Below are 22,179 nucleotides of genomic sequence, written 5' to 3' on the forward strand. Positions count from 1 at the left end.
GTCTGGACACTTTTTTTTAGTTTTTGGAAAGGTGCACTGTGACATTTTATATCCCCCTCCCCCATTAATAGAGCTCCCTCCCTCCCGCCCAAGGCTTCTCTTCAGGATGCTCTCTGTTTAGGGGGCATGGTCAGTCACACAGCGGCTGACAGCTTCAGGTATAACAGCAGCTTTTAATTGTAGGGTGAGCACTGTGCACTCTCCCTCCCTCCCTCTTTCTCTAAAAGAGCACGGTGGGTTTCACATCCTCCAAGCATCTGTAGATTTCATTCTATCAGGGATTCCCCTGTTCGTGGGACTCGTGTGTCTGTGGCTGGCAGATGGGGTCCACACACCCCTCCGCCCGCCTTCCTGCCTCTGTGTCACCCCAAGCACTGAGCATCGAACACCTGTTTGCCTTTGACCAGACTTCCTAGACAGGGAAAGCACTCAGACGCTGCGTTCATTCTCCTCCACACTGTCTTCACCGGTGGTTAATGCGACTGTCGGAGACCAGGGTTTTTTCTGTTCATATAGCAGCCAGGTGCAGGGGGGGGGGGTCTTTGCCACCCGTACCTCCCAGAACCTTAACAGACTTTAAGAAAAGGGGTGGTGGGGAGGGAAACGCCGGGGGAGAGCAACGGTTCGAAAAGAATTGTACTGGTCCCTCTCTGCCTGACTCCCGGGCACCTGTAACACCTCTACATATCAACTCTGCAATAACAATTAATAAAGGGGGTGGGGGAGGCAACTGTGCTCCGATTCACACTCTGCAGAATGCACGCGCCGGAAACAGGTAATTCTCCCATGTTTAGTGTGTGAATAGAGCCATGTGACCAGAACACGCCCATCATCTAGAAACTTCTGTTGCTTTGCTCCAAATCTCTGCTCCCACCCCAGCCGAGACCACCACCGGTCAGCTTCCTGCCTCTGTAAATACACCCATTAGGCATCTTCTTTATTAGCAGCTGCCAAGGGGTCTTAGACCCCCGCCTTCCACCATCCACATTGGTGCATGTTAATCTATTCCTTCTTTCCGATACCTTCATTTCATTTTTATGAGTGAGTTGATAAATAGTAATGGTGCCCGATTTGGAGGCATAGCATGGCATTGCAGGGCCGTGTGTGTAGCGTGGTCCGTGTTTTGTGGATAGATGGTCCATGCTTGTTTGGGGGGTGGGGGGGCAGTACGTCAGCGTTCACATTCTGTCTGTCAGGATCAGATCAGGGCCATGGCTTACCCGGCGTCTCAGACCAAATCATTGCTTCATACTAGGAAATAACTAAACTGATCTCTAACGGCTATCTTGAAATAGTTGAGTAACTCTTGTCAACCCCAGTGGTGCTGCCATCCTACAGAACTTTAGAAGTTTCCCCTCCTCGCTCCTTACCCATTGTAGAAAATCATATGCAGTGTCCTCAAAATGCAGCCATCCGACTAACAGAGGATCCAGTGATTCCAACGGAGAGTTTAATCCAAGAGAAATGCAATCAGGGCTTCATAGACTCATCAATGCTCCCAGTATATGCCAGTAATAACTGTGTAGTGAGTAGATGTGGTATAAATCTAGATGCCCATCGACACACAAATGTCTAGGCTTTTTAAGTTGCGGAAGAGTACTATTCCAGGGATATAGTGTAAGCTATTTTCTTCATCTCTGGCCAATGGTGGACATTTTGATTGTGTCCACTTTGGGGTTCTTCCACGTTTGTCAATATGTATGTATATATCTTTGTATGGACACTTTTTAAAGAAAAATAAGCTTCTTGTCCATCACTTATGAGACGTTCCTGTACCCAAGCTGTGGGAATCGCTTTTATTGCATCCACAACTTAGTGTGGAAGGAGGAATTTTAATGAGGGGCTAAGGGTGTCTAAGGAAGCAACTCACTTGAAGCAATGTATCTGGAGCCAGAATTCACATCCATACGCTTTGCAGTGTACCGCTGACCCTGCCGGCTCACGCACAGGAAAGCCGGAGTTCCTGGGAGGTATCTCCAGCGGTCCAGCCATCCCCCTCTCCCCCCACCCCCACCGGCCATCTCCACAGCATGGCCCTTCAAAACGAGTCAGGGATTTACAAATCTGCCCTAAGACCTCATATAGAAACCTTCCCTTCTAAACTACAGCGTCCTCAAGAGGCTGAGTTGCTCACCCCCAATCCAGCTTTAACAGAGGTATAGACAGGTGCAAATGTGTCAATCATAAGCTTCATGCTCTGTCCCTGGATGGACCCTGGGAAGATGCCAAGGGGACTGAGAGGCTGAGACCCTGTCTCATGTATACAGAACCAACTACACATCTAATAAGAGCTGTGATTGGTTAAGACCCTTCCTGGTACCCTGACTGAACCAACTATGCATGTAATAAGAGCTGTGATTGGTTAAAAGCCTTGCTAAGTACCCAGACTGAACCAACTAGGCATGTAATGAGAGTTGTGATTGTTTACAACTCTCGCTGGGTTCCCAGACTGGTCTCAGCTCACCTGGCCCCTGCCTACATTATTCTTCCATTATGGGCATACTGGGGGCGTAAAAAAGGGAGAATACTGGGCGCCGAGCTACTCGAAAGATGTTTAGTGGAAATACACAGGAAATGCTAAAATTATTTAAGGAGGCTTTTTCAGGTTCCTGAGTAATAATTGGATAATCTTCCATTTTATACACACACGTACATATTATAAATAAGCTTCGAGGGCAATGCATATGGTCTCTCTCCTATGGCCTATAAATCTTTCTTAAGCACTTAGAACGCATAGCTGTAGATACAACGCAAGACATTAGCAATGGGGAAAAAGAGAATTTCAAGCCTTTCTGAAGCTTACAATTTTGTGCCAAATGGGGGATGTTAACTAAAGACATAAATCACCGGGATGGGAAGAAACAGTATGGAGAGACGGAGGGTGTCACATGAAAATGTACACTTCTCTGTGCATTAGGTACAGAAGACAGCAGGCTGTGACTAGCTTCACAGTGAAACGAAACCAATGGAAAATAACAAACGTTGTTAAAACAACAACTAAGTAAGAAATAACACAATAAAAGCAAGGGGGAGAAGGCTATACCTTGCTACAGATTAGCAGCCTGGCTGGGGAGATGGCAAGGAATGGACACACATAAAGATTCTGCACACCTTCTGTAAAGATAGGGGATTTCCCTTTCAGCAGAATGACTTAACATATCCATTGTCCATCTTCCCAGCCCACATTCGCAACCTCGCTTCCATTAACGTGTGCTGAAAGAGCTTTTTCTTCTGAGCATCTGCCCCGCATTCCCCCTTCAACTCCCTTAAAGATACACCTCTGGACTGGATCACCTTGGACTTACAGTCAGTTAGAATGTGAATGTGTTTGACTCATATGAGTGACACTGAGTGGTTCCCAGGGTCATGGGGTCGTGGTGATGTCTGCACCTCTTACTGCTCTCCCCGATGCTACGCGGGTATTGGTTTAGCTCTTTATATTCTGTCAATTCCTAGCACAGTTCCTGGTGAAACCCGTAAGATTCATTGTGAGTGCTTTCCAACGTCAGGAGCCTTTAGATGGGTAAAAAAAAAATTTTTCCATGAAAGATTTCTGGGATATAAGTGTGGTTTTATGTTTCATAATCTAATCGACGCATCGGATTTGCTTTTTGATGAATTAATTGTCCATTTTCCTTTCAATTGCCTGTAGTCATGACCAGAAAATTTTCCCATTAGTCAATTGAAGATTTTTCAAAGAACTTCTCTTCAGTGGTAAAGAAAGCATATAAATGCATCCATACTAAACTTGGGTTAGATTATCTTCTGGTATAGATTACAAATCTTGTCTAATTCCATTGTTTCTGTCACAGTATTGGTGTTAAAAAAAAAAAAAAAACACCTATCTGTAAATGCTTCTAGGTTTTCATTAAAATAAGGACAATTCGTATTTTGCATATTTCCTTGAATTTTTTACAAAGAAATCCAACAACAATCCCTGGTTTCCCTACATATCTATGGGAATAATGGAGTATCTTTTTTTTTTTTTTACTATGACTGAGGAGAAATAGAGGCAAAGTAGGGGAAAATGTATATTTAGGACAAAGCATTGTATTAAGAACAGGCAGAACAAAGTCATGAATAAGGTCTGGGTCCTGCCTTTGAAAGCCTTAGCTTTAGTAGGCAGATGGGGCGGGGAGGGGGAGGGAGCATGTTCAAATATCCATAATAAGGTGAACATTCGGAATAAAAGTTCAAAGGGAAGGGAGAGTCGTGTGATAGACTGAGTCACTCTGGGACTCGAGCACTGCACTGAGCCCTGTGACCCGCGTCTCTGCGGTCAGCTGGGCGCGGCGGGCGGTACGGGAAAGTCCTTCGCTCCCTGTGCATCCGCATTTGAAATCTGTGTTTTTGAATACCTTTGCTCTTCCGCCCAGATCTCTGAGACCATGTGTTCTGTCTGGATAATTGAGATCCCAGCTCTCTCTAGTGAGCAAGCGGAGTTCGGCGGGAACTTGAGATCTGGAACTGCCTTCATTTCTAGCTTCAGGGTCCACTCTGAAAGAGTAAAAAAAAAAAAAAAATAGTAATAATAATCTCTCTGTGTTGACCCGGGTGGATGAGACTGAGCCACTAAGACCAGAATGGAGATGACGATTTTAAAGATGAAGGGTAGGAGGGGGTGAATGACAAGGCATGTGATGTCCACCTACCTGGAAGATTCTAACAAAGAAAGGGTGAGCCAGAGAATAAGTAGGATGAAGGGGGACACCAGGTCCACTTCAGGGAAGGGGAGAGGCAGGGAAGAGGTGCTCAGTGACCAGAACTCCTCCATTACCGCCCCCGCCCCAGGCTGGTGCTCCCCTGTGCGTCTCTGCTGAACTCTGGGAAGCCTGCTCAGAGGACCTCGTAGGCCTCCCTGAACCTTCAAGTCAGGAAACCCCATTTGCAGAGTGGACCCCTTTGTCTTCGACTCCCAGTGGCCTGAAGGATTACATACCTCCAGTGTCACACTTGCCACCCATCCTGGCCTAGGCCTCTTCTTTTGCCCTTAGTGTTTTCTGAAGTTGGTTCTTGGGCCGGGGGGGGCGGGGGGGACTGAGTGTTGGTTGTGGGGTATCTGTGGCGACCTCGAACTTTCCCAAGAGGGTAGATGGGTGAAGACGGGAGGGCTTGTATACCAGGAGGGGTTCATCAGAAATGGCCAATGAGAATTCCAGCGCACACATGGATGACTCACATACACTTTGATCCTCTCTGGAATCTTCTGGGAGCCTTTTTGAATATTAAACTCATTAACCAAAGAAACCAGTCTGCCACCGAAAGTACGTGTTCCAGCCTGGGGCTTTCTTTCTTATTCTTTTCCTTTTTTTTTCTTCTTTTAATAAAAATGATGTGGGTAGCTGATTCAGCACTAGGCCAGCTTCTCCCTCACCTCCAGAAATACGTCTGGACTGGTGTCTTAAGGCGGGGGGGAAGAATTCTGCCTTCCATGTCGTGGCTCTTAGAAGAAGTGTCTGAGAAGTGGGGAGTGGACTGGCAGCCACGTCACAATTCTGCAGTATAGTGTGCATCACCCCCTGCCTGTGCAGGAGGAAATATGCTAGGAAAAGTCTCGAGGAAAACTCTCGGAGCAGCAGGAGACACAAGACTGAGCATGGCGCTCGGAGAGCTTCTGTATGGAAGAGAATTGATGAACCACCACAGGAGGGCAGGGAGGAAAAGGAGTGGATTTGGAAGGGACAATGAGATGTTCTAGGTCCTGAGAGACAGGGCAGGGAACTGGAGCGGGAAGGAGCATGGAATTCAGAGGCCGGAGAGTTATTTGGCTTTGTTTGGGGCTCATTTGCTGTTATTTTGATTTTTAGATACAACTGTTTCCAGATTAAGAAATTCCTCTAAAAGTAGCTTTCTCGGTCTTTTTTAAATTAAATACACACACCTATCTTTATTTAGGTTTGTGTTGTCTTTGTTAGGCAAGTGAGAATCAGATTTTTCTTTTCCTTGTAAAAGATCCTTGTAGAGTTAGAGTGGCTCCATACCTTGTTCTGAGTCATCTGTCAATCAGCACAGCCAGGAAGGGTTCTGAGAGGACACACAGAGTGCAAGCAGTGCAGACATTAGGGAGAAATGAGAACCTAGCTTAGGAAACCTGCAGTCAGTCGCTCTTCCAAACACCTGTGCAAGATTCTCTCCACGTGTGGCTTGACTCTGTTTCTAATTGATGAACGTTAACAGTGCATACGTATTAACAGGATACCCCGTGATATTTTGGTACGTGTAGGCATTATGGGACGTTTTCGTCACATTAAACGTTTCAACTCTGACATCTCGAATTCCTCTGTCCCCAGAGCATTCAGAAGCTTTTCCTGTGGCGTTTTGAAGTGTATAGCATGTAGTCATTACTGAGACAGCGCGTTCCTGGCTTTTGTTGCTCTTGTTCTTTCTGTTGTTGGTGGCAGTGGTTTTGTGACAAAGTCTCTCCATGTAACCCAGGTTGGCCTCAGATTCATGGGCCTTCCCTGTCTGCCTCCTGAAACCGCTCACTAGTGAGTACTGTCATACCTGGCCGTTTCTCCATCCCAAGCACTGGACTTACATTTATCATTGACCACACCTACACACAGCTGTATTTCAGTGAGTGCAGCCAATCACGGATGAGTTGTAAGGGAACAGCAGCCAATCACTGACGAGTTGTATGGGAACAGCAGCCAATCACTGATGGGTTGTAAGGGAACAGCAGCCAATCACTGGCAAGTTGTATGGGAACAGCAGCCAATCACTGGAGAGTTGTATGGGAACAGCAGCCAATCACTGATGAGTTGTAAGGGAACAGCAGCCAATCACTGACGAGTTGTATGGGAACAGCAGCCAATCACTGATGAGTTATAAGGGAACAGTAGCCAATCACGGATAAGTTGTAAGGGAACAGCAGCCTATCACTGATGAGTTGTATGGGAACAGCAGCCAATCACGGATAAGTTGTAAGGGAACAGCAGCCAATCACTGGCAAGTTGTATGGGAACAGCAGCCAATCACTGACGAGTTGTATGGGAACAGCAGCCAATCACTGATGAGTTGTAAGGGAACAGCAGCCAATCACTGGCAAGTTGTATGGGAACAGCAGCCAATCACTGGTGAGTTATATGGGAACAGCAGCCAATCACTGGAGAGTTTTATGGGAATAGTAGCCAATCACTGGAGAGTTGTATGGGAACAGCCACCCCATGCTACAACTGTCTTTCTTCTGTAAAGAGCTAGATAGACTGAGTAAGACAGATCCACAGCAAGGGGGAAAAAATGCCTTTGGTCCTGTCAGGAGGATGAGGAGGAAGCATTCGGAATGTTCTAGCCTGTGATTTCATCTCGGTGTACTGCTCAGCTCTATCTGTGGGTAAGCTTGGGTGAGTCATCTCAGCTCTGTGTCTCTGGGGAAAAAAATAGGTGTCAGGCTAGCTGATCATGGAGGTATTCGGGAATTTACTTCCAGATATGCAAAAACAGCTGTGAACAGAGTGTTCAAAAGTTTCCACTTGTCCAGCAACTTCTTTGTTATGTGTGTCTTTATACCAGAGAGTTGTTGTTGTTGACTGTGTTGTTTACACTAAGGTCAGAGGGAACATAGAAACAGAGCACGTGCATGAGAAACATGTTTCAGGGAAAGGCGATAGGCGGCTACTTGTGTGTGAACTGCCACAGGCAGCACCCAGAGATTGTAAAGCTGAATAAATGGTGTAACTGGGCCAACAAAAATTATTTGTCTCCTGTCATCCACACCCAAGAATCCTGCTCCTTTTGAGACCATGTGGCTTAAGATGGCTGACAAGGCTGAATGCATCCAAAAAAAAAAGGTGGTAAAGATAAGGAAAAACTCCTGAAAAACTGCCATATAAGGACACGTTGTTAAAAACTGCAAAGATTTGGTCTTGAGCAGACACGGGGATCCATTGCACTGTCTCAAACGCCGTGAGGGACTGTCAGAAGAAGAGAAATGAGACTTGCCCTGACTCAGTGTTTCCCAGTAGATCTGGAGTAAATCGATGGAAAGTACATTTGGGCCCAGTGTGGAGAAAGAGAATTCTTGACAACCGAGTGAGGCCAGGAATAGTTTAAAGGGGGACTGCGGCTTCCCTGGTGAGAGCCAGCGATCGGGAAGACTCCGGACGTTAATAATGGGGGTCATTGCTAAAGGTGATATGGAACTATGTTTTTGTATGTGAACTCCAACTCCCAAGCTTTTGAGGTAGCCCCTAAGGTCATTTCCGTGGGACAGAGGAGGAAACGGAGATGCAGCACACCTCCACACTTGCTCCTCGCTCAGGGCTCATAGATCGTGCACGGTCACACGAGGTTTAGATTCCCCATGATCGGCTGTGCGGGACACAAGGGGAACCAGGCTGCTTGCTAGGTCACCTGACAGCGGGAATCCCTGAGACACTCTGTGGTGAGGATTCTGCCCTGATCTTCTGCAGAGCTCTCTAAAGAGCGCTGCTGTGGCGATGACGGTGGTGGTGGTGGTGGTGGTGTGGCTTGTGGTGCCTCATGCACGCTGACTCTCTGCACTGGTGGTGTGGGAATGTGTGGAGTGTGCTGGGCACACACTCTGCTCTAGCCCTTCTCCATCACCCGCCTTCCCTCTCCCCGTGCACAAGCTGGAGCCGGCTCGGCGGCTTCCCGGTGGAATTCTCGTTTGGCAGCTTCACGCCATCCTCCTCGAACATCCTTCCACAACTGGACACTGCCAGCAGAGGACATGGAGAGCCGTCTGTGATGGACAGCCACCCCACCCCACAAGGGTGACTCGTTAGAATGTTCTAGAATGGCCCGGGCTCGGTCACCGCTTTGCGCATGCTCAGGGAGTCCTTGAGAATGGAGAGGGGGTTCCTCAAGGTGCCTTGCAGACTTGTTGATGTCTCCCGAAAGGTAACTGACCGGGAAGGCCTGGTGACCCTGTTTCAGAGACAAGTGCTTTAAGGTCATTTGATAACAGGTAGTGAGAATGTGCGTGTGTCACGCTGTCCGCCACCCCCGTCCTTCCGGGTTTCAGCTGCTTGTTTTACTGAAGGGAAAACGAGAGTGGAGCATCTCCTGGCAGCCTTCCCCAGGAACGGGCCAGTGGCTTCAAAGACGGCTTCACAGCCTTCAGAAACCAATTACTTCTGCCCAAGTAGAAATGCCACCGCAGAGAGGTGTCAGCTCCGAAGAGAATGCATTAAGACAAAAAAAAAACTATACACACAGATGCCAGGAAACAACAGGCATCTGCACACACACACGCACACACATACACACATGCACGCACATGCACGCACACGCCTTTTTTACAGAGAGGTTTCAGCAAGTCCGTGTCAAGCAATGTTAACCCAGGGAGCTGCAGAAATGTCAGGCACTTTACATGGGCAGGACCGAGGCTGGCATTTGGCTGCCAGCAGGAGAGAAGTCCTCCCTCAGCTAATTCCTCAGGAACCCCATGCTGCGTCTGTCTACGGGGAAGGGAGGAGAGAGGGAGCAGCCGGGAGAGCACATTTTGCCTTCACGTTTTTTCCTGCTCAGTGAGAGGCCTCAGCTGTGTCCAATGGCCGGCAGGAAGCCGGTGACAATTTTGTAGTGTAAGAGGGGGACAGTAGAGGAAGAGCGTGGACGACGGGGAGCCTGGACATTAGCCGGCTTGGAACCACAAGCCAGGTTGCCTCATACCCAGACCCGACAGCCTCCTCTTAACCTGTGGAGAGGAGGAGGGAAGCCATAGGGTCAGAGCCAGAGATGTGCGCGGGCCAGGATGGCCTTGAACCCGTCAGCCAGAGCTCCAGCCGTGACGGGGGCTCGGGAGTGAAGTTTGCACGCCCAGGTTCTCTTCCAGGATTTAGCAACTCCTGCTTCTGTTGCTCCTAATGCCTGTCAGGCTGTGGATAGGAATTTCTTTTCCCCTTCCCTCCCTCACCAGGGTTGGCGGGTATATCCTGAGGGGGAAAAAAATCGACCTACAGTGGGGTTTATGCACTGCAGACAGCGGCCAAGTACCCTGTTTGGCCCTTCCGAGAGGACCTGACGTTGAGCGGCAGCCAGCTGCCTTCACCCTGTGGTTTCCAACCTTTAGAAGAGCGCTTGCTTGCTGTGGTTGGTTCTCTGGGCGCTACTGAAAATATATGACTCGATGGCTCCCCCCCCCCCGGGGGGCGGGTGTTTAGCTCTGTGCTAAAATAGTCCTAAAATAGGCACCAAAAAATAAAAAGTAAGAGAGGGAGAGGAAATGATCCACTCTGTTCACCGGGTTTGGGTTTTGGGGTTTGGTTTTTCTTGTTGCTTCTATCTGAGCAGATTTTTAAGAAACCAGGGGAGGGGCTGGGGGATGGGTGGAGGGTGGGGTGGGGAGCTGGGGGACCTCTGTTGGGGGTGCCTACGTGTGCCCACAGGCCCACACCTGCCACTTGCCTTCCTGGGGGCTTCCTCCACCTCTTCCTCCTCCCCCCTCCCCAGTTCCTCCTCTTCTCCCTCCTCCTCTTCCTTCTCCCTTTCTTCCTCTTCCTCCTCTTCCTTCTCCCCCTCGTGTTCCTCCTCCTCTTCCTTTCCCCCTCTCCTCCTCCCCCTCTTTCTTCTCCTTCTCTTCCTTCTTCCCCTTTTGCTCCTCCCTTTCCTCTCCCTCTTCCTCCCCCTCTTCCTCCTCCTCCTCTTCCTCTGTTCCCTCTTCCTCCTTTCCCTTCTCATCCTCCTCCTCTTCCTTCTCTTCCTCCTCCTCTTTTTCTTCTTCCTCTTCTTCTTCCTCTTCCATTTCTTCCTCCTCCTCCTCTTCCTTTTCCTCCTCTTCTTCCTCCTTCTATTCCTCCTCTTCTCGCTCCTCCTCCTCTTCTTCCTCTTCCTCCTCTTCTTCCTCCTCCTTTTCCTCTTCCTCCTCTCCTTCCTCCTTCCTCCAGCTCTCCTCTGATTTCCCAGGGTCCCCCCACCCCCCCGCGCAGGACATCTGTGTCTGGAGACCAGCAGCAGGGGTTGGAGGCTGAGCGAGCTGGAGGCGGGGGTCAGGTCGGGCTCACAGAGGCTCCCACACCTCCCAGGGGTGCCTTTGCCTGGGCTCTCGGGATAGATGGGCTCAGCACCAGCCCTCTCCTGTCCTTGTACACTCTGGGTCCTGGCTGCCCTCTGACACAGCCAAAGCCCTCGGGCCTCCGCCAGGCTCCCTCCACCCATCACCAACGCGCAGCCAGCCGGGGTGCTGCCTGCGGACACCCCGGGAACTCACGCTGGAGGAGGGGGCCGCCGTTCCTACTTTAGGCTCTTCTTCTTCTTCTTCTTCTTCTTTTTTGAAGTTATTCTGAAGACCTCTTGGGAAATAGATAGAGGGTGGATTCATAAAACTTTAAAATGTCAGAGCTGGAAGGCAGTGTAATCGCAAGCGGTCTAATTGTCTCATTAGCATGATGAAGACACGGAGTCCCCGGGAGGGCAAGGCTTGCCCCAGTTTACCACGTCGGGGGCCGCGCCGCGCCGCACGCTTTGTTTGTCCTCCACGGTCTTGGGAAGCCTTCACGGCGGCGTTCTCCTCTCCGATGGGAAGATGTCAGGCAGAGAGCCCAGGGTGGACTCGGGGGGGGGGGGGTCAGCGGCCAGCGGCCTCCTGCCTGTGGTAGCAAAGGCTGGTTGCTTCTCTAGTCACTGTCTTCCAATGGCTGTCTCTCCCTAGATCACGTCGGCCATGTTGGGGGTAGACAGATGTGCCACTTCCTGCTTTCGATAGGCCCCGGAGCCCTGTTCCCACCCCCTCTGACCACACGCGGTGCCATCTTTCTGCCCGGTACCCTGCTTGGGTATCTGAGTTCACGTCCAGGCATGTCAGGTTCCACCACAGCAAGAGAAAAGGACACAGAGCAGTGAATTTTGTCTTTTGGATCCTACCCGGCCTTGAGTCTCCCCTCTGCCGCGCTGTATCCCCCATGGGGAGTGGGATCAAGGTACGAGGGCTTTATAAGCACAGAAGTCTTTTCCTCGTACATCGGCAGCCAGCTTACAAGCAGGAGCTCGGGGTCTCGGGTTCGAGTGGCAGGACAGCCACGCGGTGGCTTCTAAGTTAACGCGTCCATGCTTGACTCCTCAGTGGTTCAGCATCCTCCGTCGCTCAAGTAAAGTGTGGTGGAGACTCAGCAAGACCAGCTGGGTGCAAAGCCTCAGTGCGTGGGACAGCTGCCCGTCCCGTGGCTCCGCGTGGCCGGCACGTGGTCAGCACGCTGTAAACGTGAGGCGCGATTCGCCTTGGCGCCTGGCTTGGGACAGCTCCCCAGCCGTCCTGGGACTTCCAACTGTGTGCGTGGAGAATGGTGCACCGTTACAGAACCCCCCAAGGGTAAAGACATCCGATCCCGGCGCTGGGGCAGACGGCCCAGCGTGGAGACCACACACACCGGAGGATTCGGGGGTGCCCGGAAGCCCGCCCACTGGCATTGGGATGTGACCGGGTACCCCTCTCCGGCAGGTCCAGGTCTGGGCTGACTGGCCGGGTTGGAGGTCATGGACTCTCATGCCCTGGAGTCCCACATGTTAAAAAATCACGTTTAATGTGGTTATAAAGGTGATGTGCAGCGTGGTGGCGGATCCGTTAGTCAGGCAATGAGTGCATTTCTGTCGGGGCATTGTCACCCCTTCCCTTGCTGCCCCCCAGGTTTTCCCTCCTATCCCCACCCACAAGCTGTATAGTTCTTTTCTCACATCCCATCCACAGCAGAAAAAACAACGGGAAAAGAAAAAGACAAAACAACCTTGAGAGATGGTGGTATAACCTGGTTATGCTTCCAACCATACTGAAGGGAGAGCAGGTCTACAAAGGTTCTGGCAAGTTCCCCGTGGAACTGCAGTGTGACCTGACAGACAGATCCATCGATAGACAGACACATACATACATACACATATCATATAGATTGAGATATATTAATACAGAGCTATAAAGATATCCCGATTTTCAGATACTTGTTCCTCTTGTACACCTGGTAACTATCCGGAACGTGCAATTGGCCCTCCCTGACCCCATCCTCCTGTGTGCAGGACAGTGACAACTCTCTAGTGTTACTTTACGTCGGACCAGGAGAGCATTTTAATTCCCTGTCAGAGAGCATGGAAACACAGGAGGAAATGTGGGGTTCGCTGGGCACGGCCTCTTGGCGTTCGATTCTGGCCCTAACCTCCAATCGCAGACTCCATAGCTCTTCCTGCCACCCCCTTTCCCCTCATTTCCTCTTTGGCTTTCACTAGAAACATCAGCTAGCGGCCCACCCACCAACATATAAACTCACCCGGGTGGGAACGGGGTATGTTTTGCACTGATTTGTTCCATGCACCCAGAGCCTGGTACGTGCTCAGCTCTCTGCCAGTATCTTGCTGAATGAATGAGCGAGTAGTTCTCCAACTCCACAAAGCAAAAGCTCAATCAGTGCTGTTTCTCAATCTTGGGGAAATATGGCTGGCTGGTCAAAGGCAAATTCATCCTAAATCATATGGAAAATACTACAAAAATAGTTTTGTCTTTATAACTAGTCAATGTGACTTTTTTTGTTTTTTTGGTGCTGATGCTCGGGCTCGAACTCAGGGTGTGAGCACTGCTCCTTAGCTTTTCTACTCAAGGGTCGCGCACAAGTGGAGACACAGCTCTACTTTCTTCTTTTTAGTAGTCAGTAGGAAACAAGAGTCTCTGGTTGGAAATCTTGTGTCTTCACCACCTCCTCTCCCAGCAGGGATGCTTCTAGAAATTATCATGTCCGCTAGCCAGAGCTAGAGATCCAAGGGGGTATGCAGAAAGACCACACCTGGCAGTGGAATCACCCAGAAAAGTCTCATCAACATTGAAGATCTCCTCCAGTGACCTGTAAGTGCCATAGGAGCCAGGCCCTGATTGGAGAGAACTGAGCACATGCAAAGTAGGAGTCACTCCCTGATTGGAGCGAACTGAGAACATGCAAAATGAGAGCCAGTCCCTGATTGGAGAGAACTGAGCACGTGTAAAAACACCAGGCTGGCCTGAAGAGCTCATTGATTTTGGTTCTCAGATGGATTTTTTGGATTGAAGTCAAAGTGGCTCATTTTCATTCTCTGTCTGTCTGTCTGTCTGTCTGTCTGTCTGTCTGTCTGTCTCTCTGTCTCTGTCTCTCTCTCTGTGTCTCTCTCTCTATCTCTCTCTGTCTCTGTCTCTCGCTCTCTCTGTCTCTCATGCATGCATACCTAGACACATACTCCTACACCTACACAACTCCAGGATCCTGTGCTAGTGAGCTAACACATACCTGGCTTTTTAGGAAAAAATAATAATCTCCTCCTGCCTAGCTTATACACACTCTCCTCTCTCTCTCTCTGTCTCTGTCTCTGTCTCTCTGTCTCTGTCTGTCTCTGTCTCTCTCTCTGTCTGTCTCTCTCTCTCTCTCTCTGTCAGTCCCCCCCCACCCTACCCCCCGTCCTTGCTATGGTACAGGAGGACTTAGCTAGATCGAATCACCTGGTTTCTTCTGGGTAAAGTATCATGCTTCTTCATCAGGTAGAAGAAATGTAAGGAAAGGTCACGCAGGGCAGGCAGGGGTCATGGTGGGCAGTTGTTTTCCCAGAGTTGTTTGCTCCTTCCTGCATTTATTTGGCCTGTGTGAGAAACCCAGGGTTCTGGCTGTCAGTTGGGGATGGCAAGGCGCTGGGTAAAAAGCCATTTCAGATATTCTCCTGGCACTGATCTCTGGGCTTCGGGAAGGCTGTGGCTGTGCCGGTTCACCCTGCGTTCTGGCCCCAGGCCGGGGCTTTTACACATTGTCCACCACAACTCTTTTTCAGTGAATTGTGAAGGAGCCAAAATTGGCATTCAGGGTGTTTTCTCCCTTTGTTTGACCCAGTTTAAAGAAGAAAAGGAAAAAAAAAGGAGAAGATGCTTCATTAAGTTCCACAGACGTTAGTTGCAAGGCAATTCCAAATCCTCCTGCAGTTGTTACTAGAAGAATTATTCAGAGGCGTCCACCTCCGGTCCCCAGAGGAGCTGGAGAGCGGCTACCGTGCAAGGGTTTTTACAGATTCCAGTTGGACTGTCGGGCCCTTCTTGTCCTCTTCCTGCCCGTATTCCTTTCCCATCACCACTGATTATCCGGCTTATAAATTCTCTGTTCCCATTTTCTCTCTGGCCTGAATTCTCCCTGCTGAGCAATTCCAGAAACCAGTCCAGCGCACACTACCCCAGGACTGGCACTGGAAGCCTCCGTGCCTGCACTGTCTTGTCTACGGAAGGCAGCCCGTGCCAGGCTCACACACAAGTCCTTCACGGCAACGGGATCCCCAGAACCGTCTCCAGGAAAAGCTCCTCCTGGCTGTCTGTGCCGCGCTGCCCAGCCTGACCTTTTCCTACCTTCCCCCCCTCCCCTCCCGCCCTTACATCTTACTTACACGGCCCATAGAAAACGCAACGTCTTCCAGGGAGCTTTTCCCAGTTCCCAGAGCTTGGAAATCACCGTGATCAGCAGGTGTCAGGCATCCCTAGGCTGACACCAGGCAAGGGCCAGGCAGGCTGAATGGAGGTTATCATCATTTTCAGATGTGATGGGAGACGGGACAGGGAAAGAGAAGGACTTCTCCTCGTGAGCACGTGGCTTCCTGTGTGCATCATGAATGGCCAAAGTCAAGCTCACATTCCTTTTGTTTTTGTTTTTGGAGGGTGGGGGGGGAGGTCCTGATCATTCTATCACCAACCCGGCCTTTTTATCCACAACAAATGGTGGCAAGGGCTTCTAACATCCCATGCGTTTATTTGGATGCCTAGAATGTTTCACCCCTGGAAGGTTGAACTTCCCCCTCCCTTTAAATCCTCTGTGTACTTTCATGAAGCTCTTCCTCTGACCTTCCAACTTGTGGAGCCTGGAAAGCACTCGTGTACAGGAGCATGTCTCTCTCTGTCTCTCTTTCTCTCTCTCTCTCTACCTCCTCTCCCCCTCCACACACACATCCTGGCAAAGAAGGCCAGGCGTAAACTGGCAAGCCAGGCTTTGGAAATCCCAGCTTTCTCCACGGGAAGGCACCTCAGGGTGTTGCAATCGATACAGACAGGTGTTTCTGCACTCTTCATGCTAAGCATCCACCATGCATCTCTTTCTATTTGGGCTTTTTATTGTAGACATCTTCAGGCCAGATCTGGCAGCCAGCCAGCCAGGCTAGAAAGTTCTCCACTGAATATTATTTCAGCTGTGGCCGAAAGGGGTGTGGAGGGGCGGGGGTAAATCACGCAGGGGTAAAAATCTGGGAGCTGGCCGAGGCCTCCTTCCTCTGCAGAAACCCTGGGTTGAAGCCGCGGGCCGCTGTCTGTGCTCTGTGGCTCAGTCCAGATCTTAACTTCTCCTGAGAGATGCGCGTTTCTGGTCTCTGGATGAATCCGCCTTTTCTACCTGCCTGGGAGGAGACCTCCCAGCGGCCCCTCTTCACCAGCCAGTCAGGCTTCTGGGGCCTGATGGCTAGAGCTGGGGGCGGGGAGGGGTGTGCAACTTGCCATGCTGGAGAGGAGGTCCATACCCGAGCACACTCCAGCGAGACCGCCCCCCAAGACCCCACTTGTAGGGTCTGCGGGGAGCTAAGGGAGATGAAAGACTCCGATCTGGCTGCTCTTTCTATTGGCAACTGGAGCTATTTCTCACCTCGAAGGGGAAAGTTATTCAAATGGAGACCCGGAGGGTATGCATACCGCTGGGCTCACAGAGAGAGGAAAGGCCGGAGCTGAGCCCCCTGCAGCACTTACCGGAGGGGAGGGGAGTGACAGGATTGTCAATGTCACCCGTCACCTCTCTGAGTAAACATTTACCTCGCGGGCAAAAGCGAGGATGTGTCTCTTTCCGGTTTACAAATGAGTTGGGTATGCAAATACAGGGGTGTGCCCCTGCATGTCTTCTCCCACCTAGCCGTGAGGAGCACCAGGCGGGAATCTGTGGCAGAAAGGCTTGGCGGCCTGGATTTGTGACACCTCCATAAAGGGGATTTCAGCGTTCAATCTGCCAGCTGGTTCAGTGCCTAAGTGTTACATCATTCTCTTCTACAGCCTCGTCTCCTATGTAAAATGCAATATTTTGGCCTAATGGGCTGGCTTAGCAAGAGCTGGGAAGCTATAAATGAAAGTTTCTTGTTTCTGGAGAACAAGTAAGAGCTTTTATATTATCTACCGCCGAGCCTGGCGAATGTAAATGCACCTCTTGGGCTTTTGTAATATTCGTGTTAATGTCAGAATTGATCCCATTGTTATTGAGATGTGTGGGGTGGTTTTTTTTTTTCCTTTCTTTTTCTTCAGGCCAAAAGATGCACAGAGCCTGCCAGACATATTCTTTCCGGTCTTTTCTCAGAACTGAGCCAGGTGAGAGAGTGGCTGTATATTCTGTACACAGGCCTGTATGTGTCTGTAAGTCACTCGTGCAGTGAATTGAATTGCTAGTCGCCAGAGACCTACTGTGTGCCAGGGTCCTACTGTGTGCACCAGGCTCTTCACTAGGCCCCGAGGAGACGCAAATACTGTTGTGACGGTGAGCAACAAGGCCCGGGCTTTCCCCACACACAAGAGAGGTGCAGGGAAAGGAAGCATAAGAAAAGGGTGAGCCACAAATATCGTTGTTGACAAGGCCTCGAACGTAGAGGGGGGATTAGTGCTCACCACGACGGGGTTCATCTGTGCCTCGGCCCTAAATTCAGGAAGAGGTTTCAAGAACTGAGCGGGACTGACCGTGCCTTGCAAAAGCCAGGGGGCTGAGGAGGAGATGGGATGGGGGGTTCCGCAGAGGCAGGTCACGCAGGGCCAACACGGGTGGTTATTTTATTCTGAGTGCCATGAGAAGCCACGAGAGGGTTTTGGGGTCTAAATGCGCCTTTCCCACCCATTAGGATGACTTTTATCACACACACACACAATGTTAAAGGAGAAATGGCATTGGTGAGGACGTGGGGAATACTTGTGCATGGTTGGTAGAAATACAAAGTTGTGCGGTGTCTGTAGAAAACAGTGTGGTAGGCACGGGTACCAGGGCTCACGCCTGTAATCCCAGCTACTCAGGAGACTGAGTCCTGGAAGAGCGTGGTTCAAAGTCAGCCTGGGGCCGAAGTGTCCAGGAGACTGTGTCTCCAAAATAACAAGAAAAAAGAAAAACAAATAATAAAAAAAAAAACCACAAGGGTGGAGGTGTAACTCAGGCAAGAAGACCAGCTGAGCAAGCATGAAGCCCTGAGTTCAAATCCCAGTACCACCAAAGGAGGAGGAGGAGGAAGAGAAGGAGAAGGGGGAGGAAGAAGGAAGGAAGGAAGGTAAGGAAGAAAGGAAGGAAGGAAGGGAGGGAGGAAGGAAGGAAGGAAGGAAGGAAGGAAGGAAGGAAGGAAGGAAGGGAGGGAGGGAGGGAGGGAGGGAGGGAGGGAGGGAGGGAGGGAGGGAGAGAGGGAGGGAGGGAGGGAGGAAGGAAGGAAGGAAGGAAGGGAGGGAGGGAAAGGGAAGGGAAGGGAAGGGAAGGGCACTGCCATTCTAAATTCAGCATAGAATTGCCCTAGGGTCCCATTCTGCTTCCAGATTAGGTCCCTGTAAGAATTGATGCCTGGCACCCTCTTGTGAAGACAGATTTAATCACCACCTTGGAAGTGAGAAAAGGAGGGAAGTTCTGATGGGTACTGCCACGTGACCAGCTCTTCAAGGTGTTACGCCGTGTGTGAAATAAGCCGGACGGTGCAGCAGAGATGGGGTGGGCTTCTAGTTTCAGGAAACCGGGTGGCAGTGGGAGAGACTGGATCCTGGGTGTGAGGCGGGCCCCCTGAGCAGCAAGCTTGGATCCTGGGTGTGAGGCGGACCCCCTGAGCAGCAAGCTTGGAGTTTGGGTCTGGACCGTTAACAGAGCTCTGGAGACACCTGATGATAATAAGGCTTTGTGCTCCCGACCAGGATGTCCTTAAGGACAGTGCTCCGGGCAACCAGAAATGACCGGAAAGATCTACTTTGTGCTGTTAGAGCTCAAAACAATTATCAAAAAAAAATTAAATCTGTGTGGTTTGGGAGATGCTTCGTTCCATTCCTGGTAGAGTTTGAACTCAGGCAGTCTCTCTACAGCTAGCATCGTGCCCCACCCCGTCCGGGCTCCCGTGATTTTGATAGCTCCAGCCTTGTGTGTCTGCCGGGCCTTCCACGGCCGTCTCCTGTGTACACCTGCCCGGCTCAGGTGAAAGGCGCTCACCGCCGTGTCTAGCGTGTTTATGGAGACGAGGGTCTCAGTAGCTTTTCTTTTTGCTGACGTGGAACTATGATCCACCCAAGTAGCTAGGATTGCAAGGATGAGCCACCAGCCCCCTGGGCCTCCTGAATCACCCCCTTTGATGCTAGACAGAAAAGGAGTCACCAGGACGATTGGGACTCGGGGAGGGAGGAAGCGTGCCCTGTGAGTCTAACATTCAGACAGCAGCAGAAAGGCAGAGAGTCTGTGCATCTTGGCCTAGGTTTTAGAGGTGCAGGCCGCCAAACAGACGGCTCTTGTAGACGGTGGAAATCCCTGTTACAGGCGGAGGTGCTTAAGGCTTGAGGTCTCAGTGCGTGGCAAGGAAGGCTTTATTTCGGGCGGAGAGCCATTGACATGAGGCCCTGGTCCACGGCCTGGCTATCCTGGCTCTCCTGGCACCCGGCCCCTGCTAGCTGCCACTTGGCAGGGCCTGTCCCTGCTCTTCCTCATTAGGCATGCGAGGCCTTCATTAGCATACACCAGGAGCAGCCACTCCCCTTCCCCCCCCCCCCCCCCAGCGCGGTGTTGACATTCATTGTAATGATTTATTATCCAAGCTAGAGAGCCCTGGGTCCAAAACACAAACACGGCGGAGCCTGGGCGCTCCCAGCTCCGGCTCTTCTTCCTCCCTGCCGCCTAAGCAGACCAGGGGGCCTCCCACAATCATGACACAGGCTGGGAAAGACCACTGGAAAGGTTAGAAAGGTTGAGGTTTATTTTAAGAACAAATCGTCATCACCGTCGTCATTGGAAAAAAGAAATCTGGGGGGTTTTATTGGCATTCCGCATGACGGCCCCGGTATGTCAAGAAAATAACGGTAGATTATTAAGGAAACGTCTGTGGTGAGCCAACGCTCCATCTACCGCCAAATGACCTGTAGCAGGGCCACGCGTGGGCTTCCTGGGAAGCCATCAGAGCCCGTGAAAGTCTTGTTTTATTTATTTGCAAGGGAGGAGTGGGGGGGGGGGGGGCTCTACAAGGGACTGAGCTGTGAGAGTTGGAAATGAGCAGAAAATGGCGGTTGGCCCGCAGGTTGAAGCCACCTGCGGTCCCTATAGTCTTCGTGAGCGAACTTAACTCTTCAGCCTCAAGATTCTCTTCTATGCAGTGGGAGAGGAGACGCCATCACACCAGCCTCTGAGGTCCTTGGGGTGGTAAAGACCATCATCAACGTGAGCGGCTGTCCTACGGGGGCCTTAAAGCAATGGCCCAATAAATACAGAGCGTTTCTATCACCAGTGGGCTGCACGTAGTATTTCCATAAAAATGACCACATCTGCAGGGTGCCCATGGCTCACGCCTAGTTAATCACAGCTAGTCAGGAGGCTGAGATCCGAGGCTCACACTAGTTCAAAGCCAGCCTGGGACAGGAAAGTCAGTGAGAGTCTTAGCCAGAAGTAGAGCCGTGGTCCAAGCGGTAGAGTGCTAGCCTCGAGCACAAAAGCTCAGGACATTATAGAAAAAGATAAAGAAAAATGTACACGATTATTGTTTGAGTGCATAGAGATGCAGTGGAATTACAGAGGAGATGAACTGATTGGCGTGGGGGGTGCGGATTTCTGTGTCTAGAATAGGGAATTGGAGGTACTTGGTCTGTTCATCAGAGGTGAGAGAGGTTGCCTGGCAACCAGTTTGCTGCTCTTTCCAGGGGACACCCCCTGTCTGAGTGGGGTGGAACCCTGGCTTAACATTATTCTGGCCGTTAGAAGCTTTTCACTGGAGAATGATCATGTTCAGTATCACCCAGGAAGAAAATAAAACCACAACCCACAGGCAATAGATTTCATCTGCTTCAGGTGACCTATCCCCTGGATTGATAGGACTTTCTGTTTTCTGAAGAATAAGAAACACTAATTTTTTTCTTCTACTTTTTTTTTTTTCTGTTTTGCCTAGTTATCACTTAAAAAGCTGAGCAGGTTTTTCTTGCCTCAGGCTTTTCCCTAACAGGAGAAAAAAAATATTATTTGATGCTTTGTATACATCATATCCCATTCAAAGGTAAAAGGCTGCTTCTGCCTGCCATTTTTTTTCCTAGTGATTTTTTTGTCTGTACTGCTGTCTGTGAGTCCACACTCTTGGGCTCAATTAAAATATGTATTTAGCATGGGACATGCAGAGAGGCGGTGAAGCTTGAATACTAATTCCTAGGCAGTGGCCTACCAGCTCTAGGAGGGGCCTGTGAGGGCTGGTGTGTAGGATGATGGCTAGCGTACCCAGGATGCTGAGCGGATGGCTACGGCTCCATACAAGTCTCCAGTTGGATTCGACTGGATTGTTTTTCTAACGACTGCAGGGTGGTGCTCATTAGAATCACGATTTGATGGTAGTGTGTCTTTGTGGGAAACTCAAAGCCGTTAGAGACACACACACACACTCTGACTAGTTTATCCTGTAAAGCCAGAAATGACTCCTCCCTACTAGTGGTCTCAGCCCTTACCACACTGCTTAATGAAGTCAGAGAAGTGGTACGGATGGGCCTGGAAACACAACCAGGGCACTCGGCCTCCATGTGCGGCTTTGTGCTGGCCTCTTCTGCCAATCGCGGGGTGGCTGTGGTGACCACGGACATCTTCTTCCCAGATGCTTTGGCACAGACAGACAAAGTAGTCAGCTCATCAGTCCTGACCCAGAAGGCTAGTGTGAGATCTGACCTTGAACTTGACCCTGGAAGGCTAGTGTGAGATCTGACCTTGAACTTGACCCCGGGAGGCAAGTGTGAGATTTGAACTTGGACTTGGAGCTACCGTATTGGGCTTCTTACTACGGTTCATCTCTAAGATTGGCGTGGAGTTCTGACTCATGCCACACACCAAGCCACCATCCGGCGTCTGTGGGCTTGTTCTAGAGTCTCTAGCAGCAATCTAGCCTTGTCTCGGAAAGGAACCGAGCTAACTGCCGGCAGTCTACAGAAGCCTCACTGGTGGTCAGAGAGCCAAGATTCTCCTAGGAAATTAATCTCCTAAAGTTCACTAAAAACAGAAGAAGAAGAAGAAGAAGAAGAGTTGAACTACTTTG

The 22,179-nt window shown here is 50.4% G+C and overlaps 1 protein-coding gene across 5 annotated transcripts in view; it reads left to right on the forward strand.

Moving 5' to 3' along the window:
- Tenm2 (teneurin transmembrane protein 2) overlaps positions 1-22,179 on the forward strand; it is a 634,115-nt gene that overhangs the window by 329,143 nt on the left and 282,793 nt on the right. Inside the window, exon 7 of one of the 5 annotated variants that reach the window (XM_042670218.1) lies at positions 13,266-13,273. The exons of the other annotated variants lie outside the window; for them this stretch is intronic. Within the exon in view, the coding sequence (XP_042526152.1) occupies positions 13,266-13,273 (8 nt within the window). The remainder of the gene's footprint in view (positions 1-13,265; positions 13,274-22,179) is intronic. 5 annotated transcript variants of the gene reach the window in all.

This window comes from Dipodomys spectabilis, unplaced genomic scaffold (genome assembly GCF_019054845.1).
Source record: "Dipodomys spectabilis isolate Male_0828 unplaced genomic scaffold, ASM1905484v1 ptg000528l, whole genome shotgun sequence".
Lineage (NCBI taxonomy): Eukaryota > Metazoa > Chordata > Mammalia > Rodentia > Heteromyidae > Dipodomys > Dipodomys spectabilis.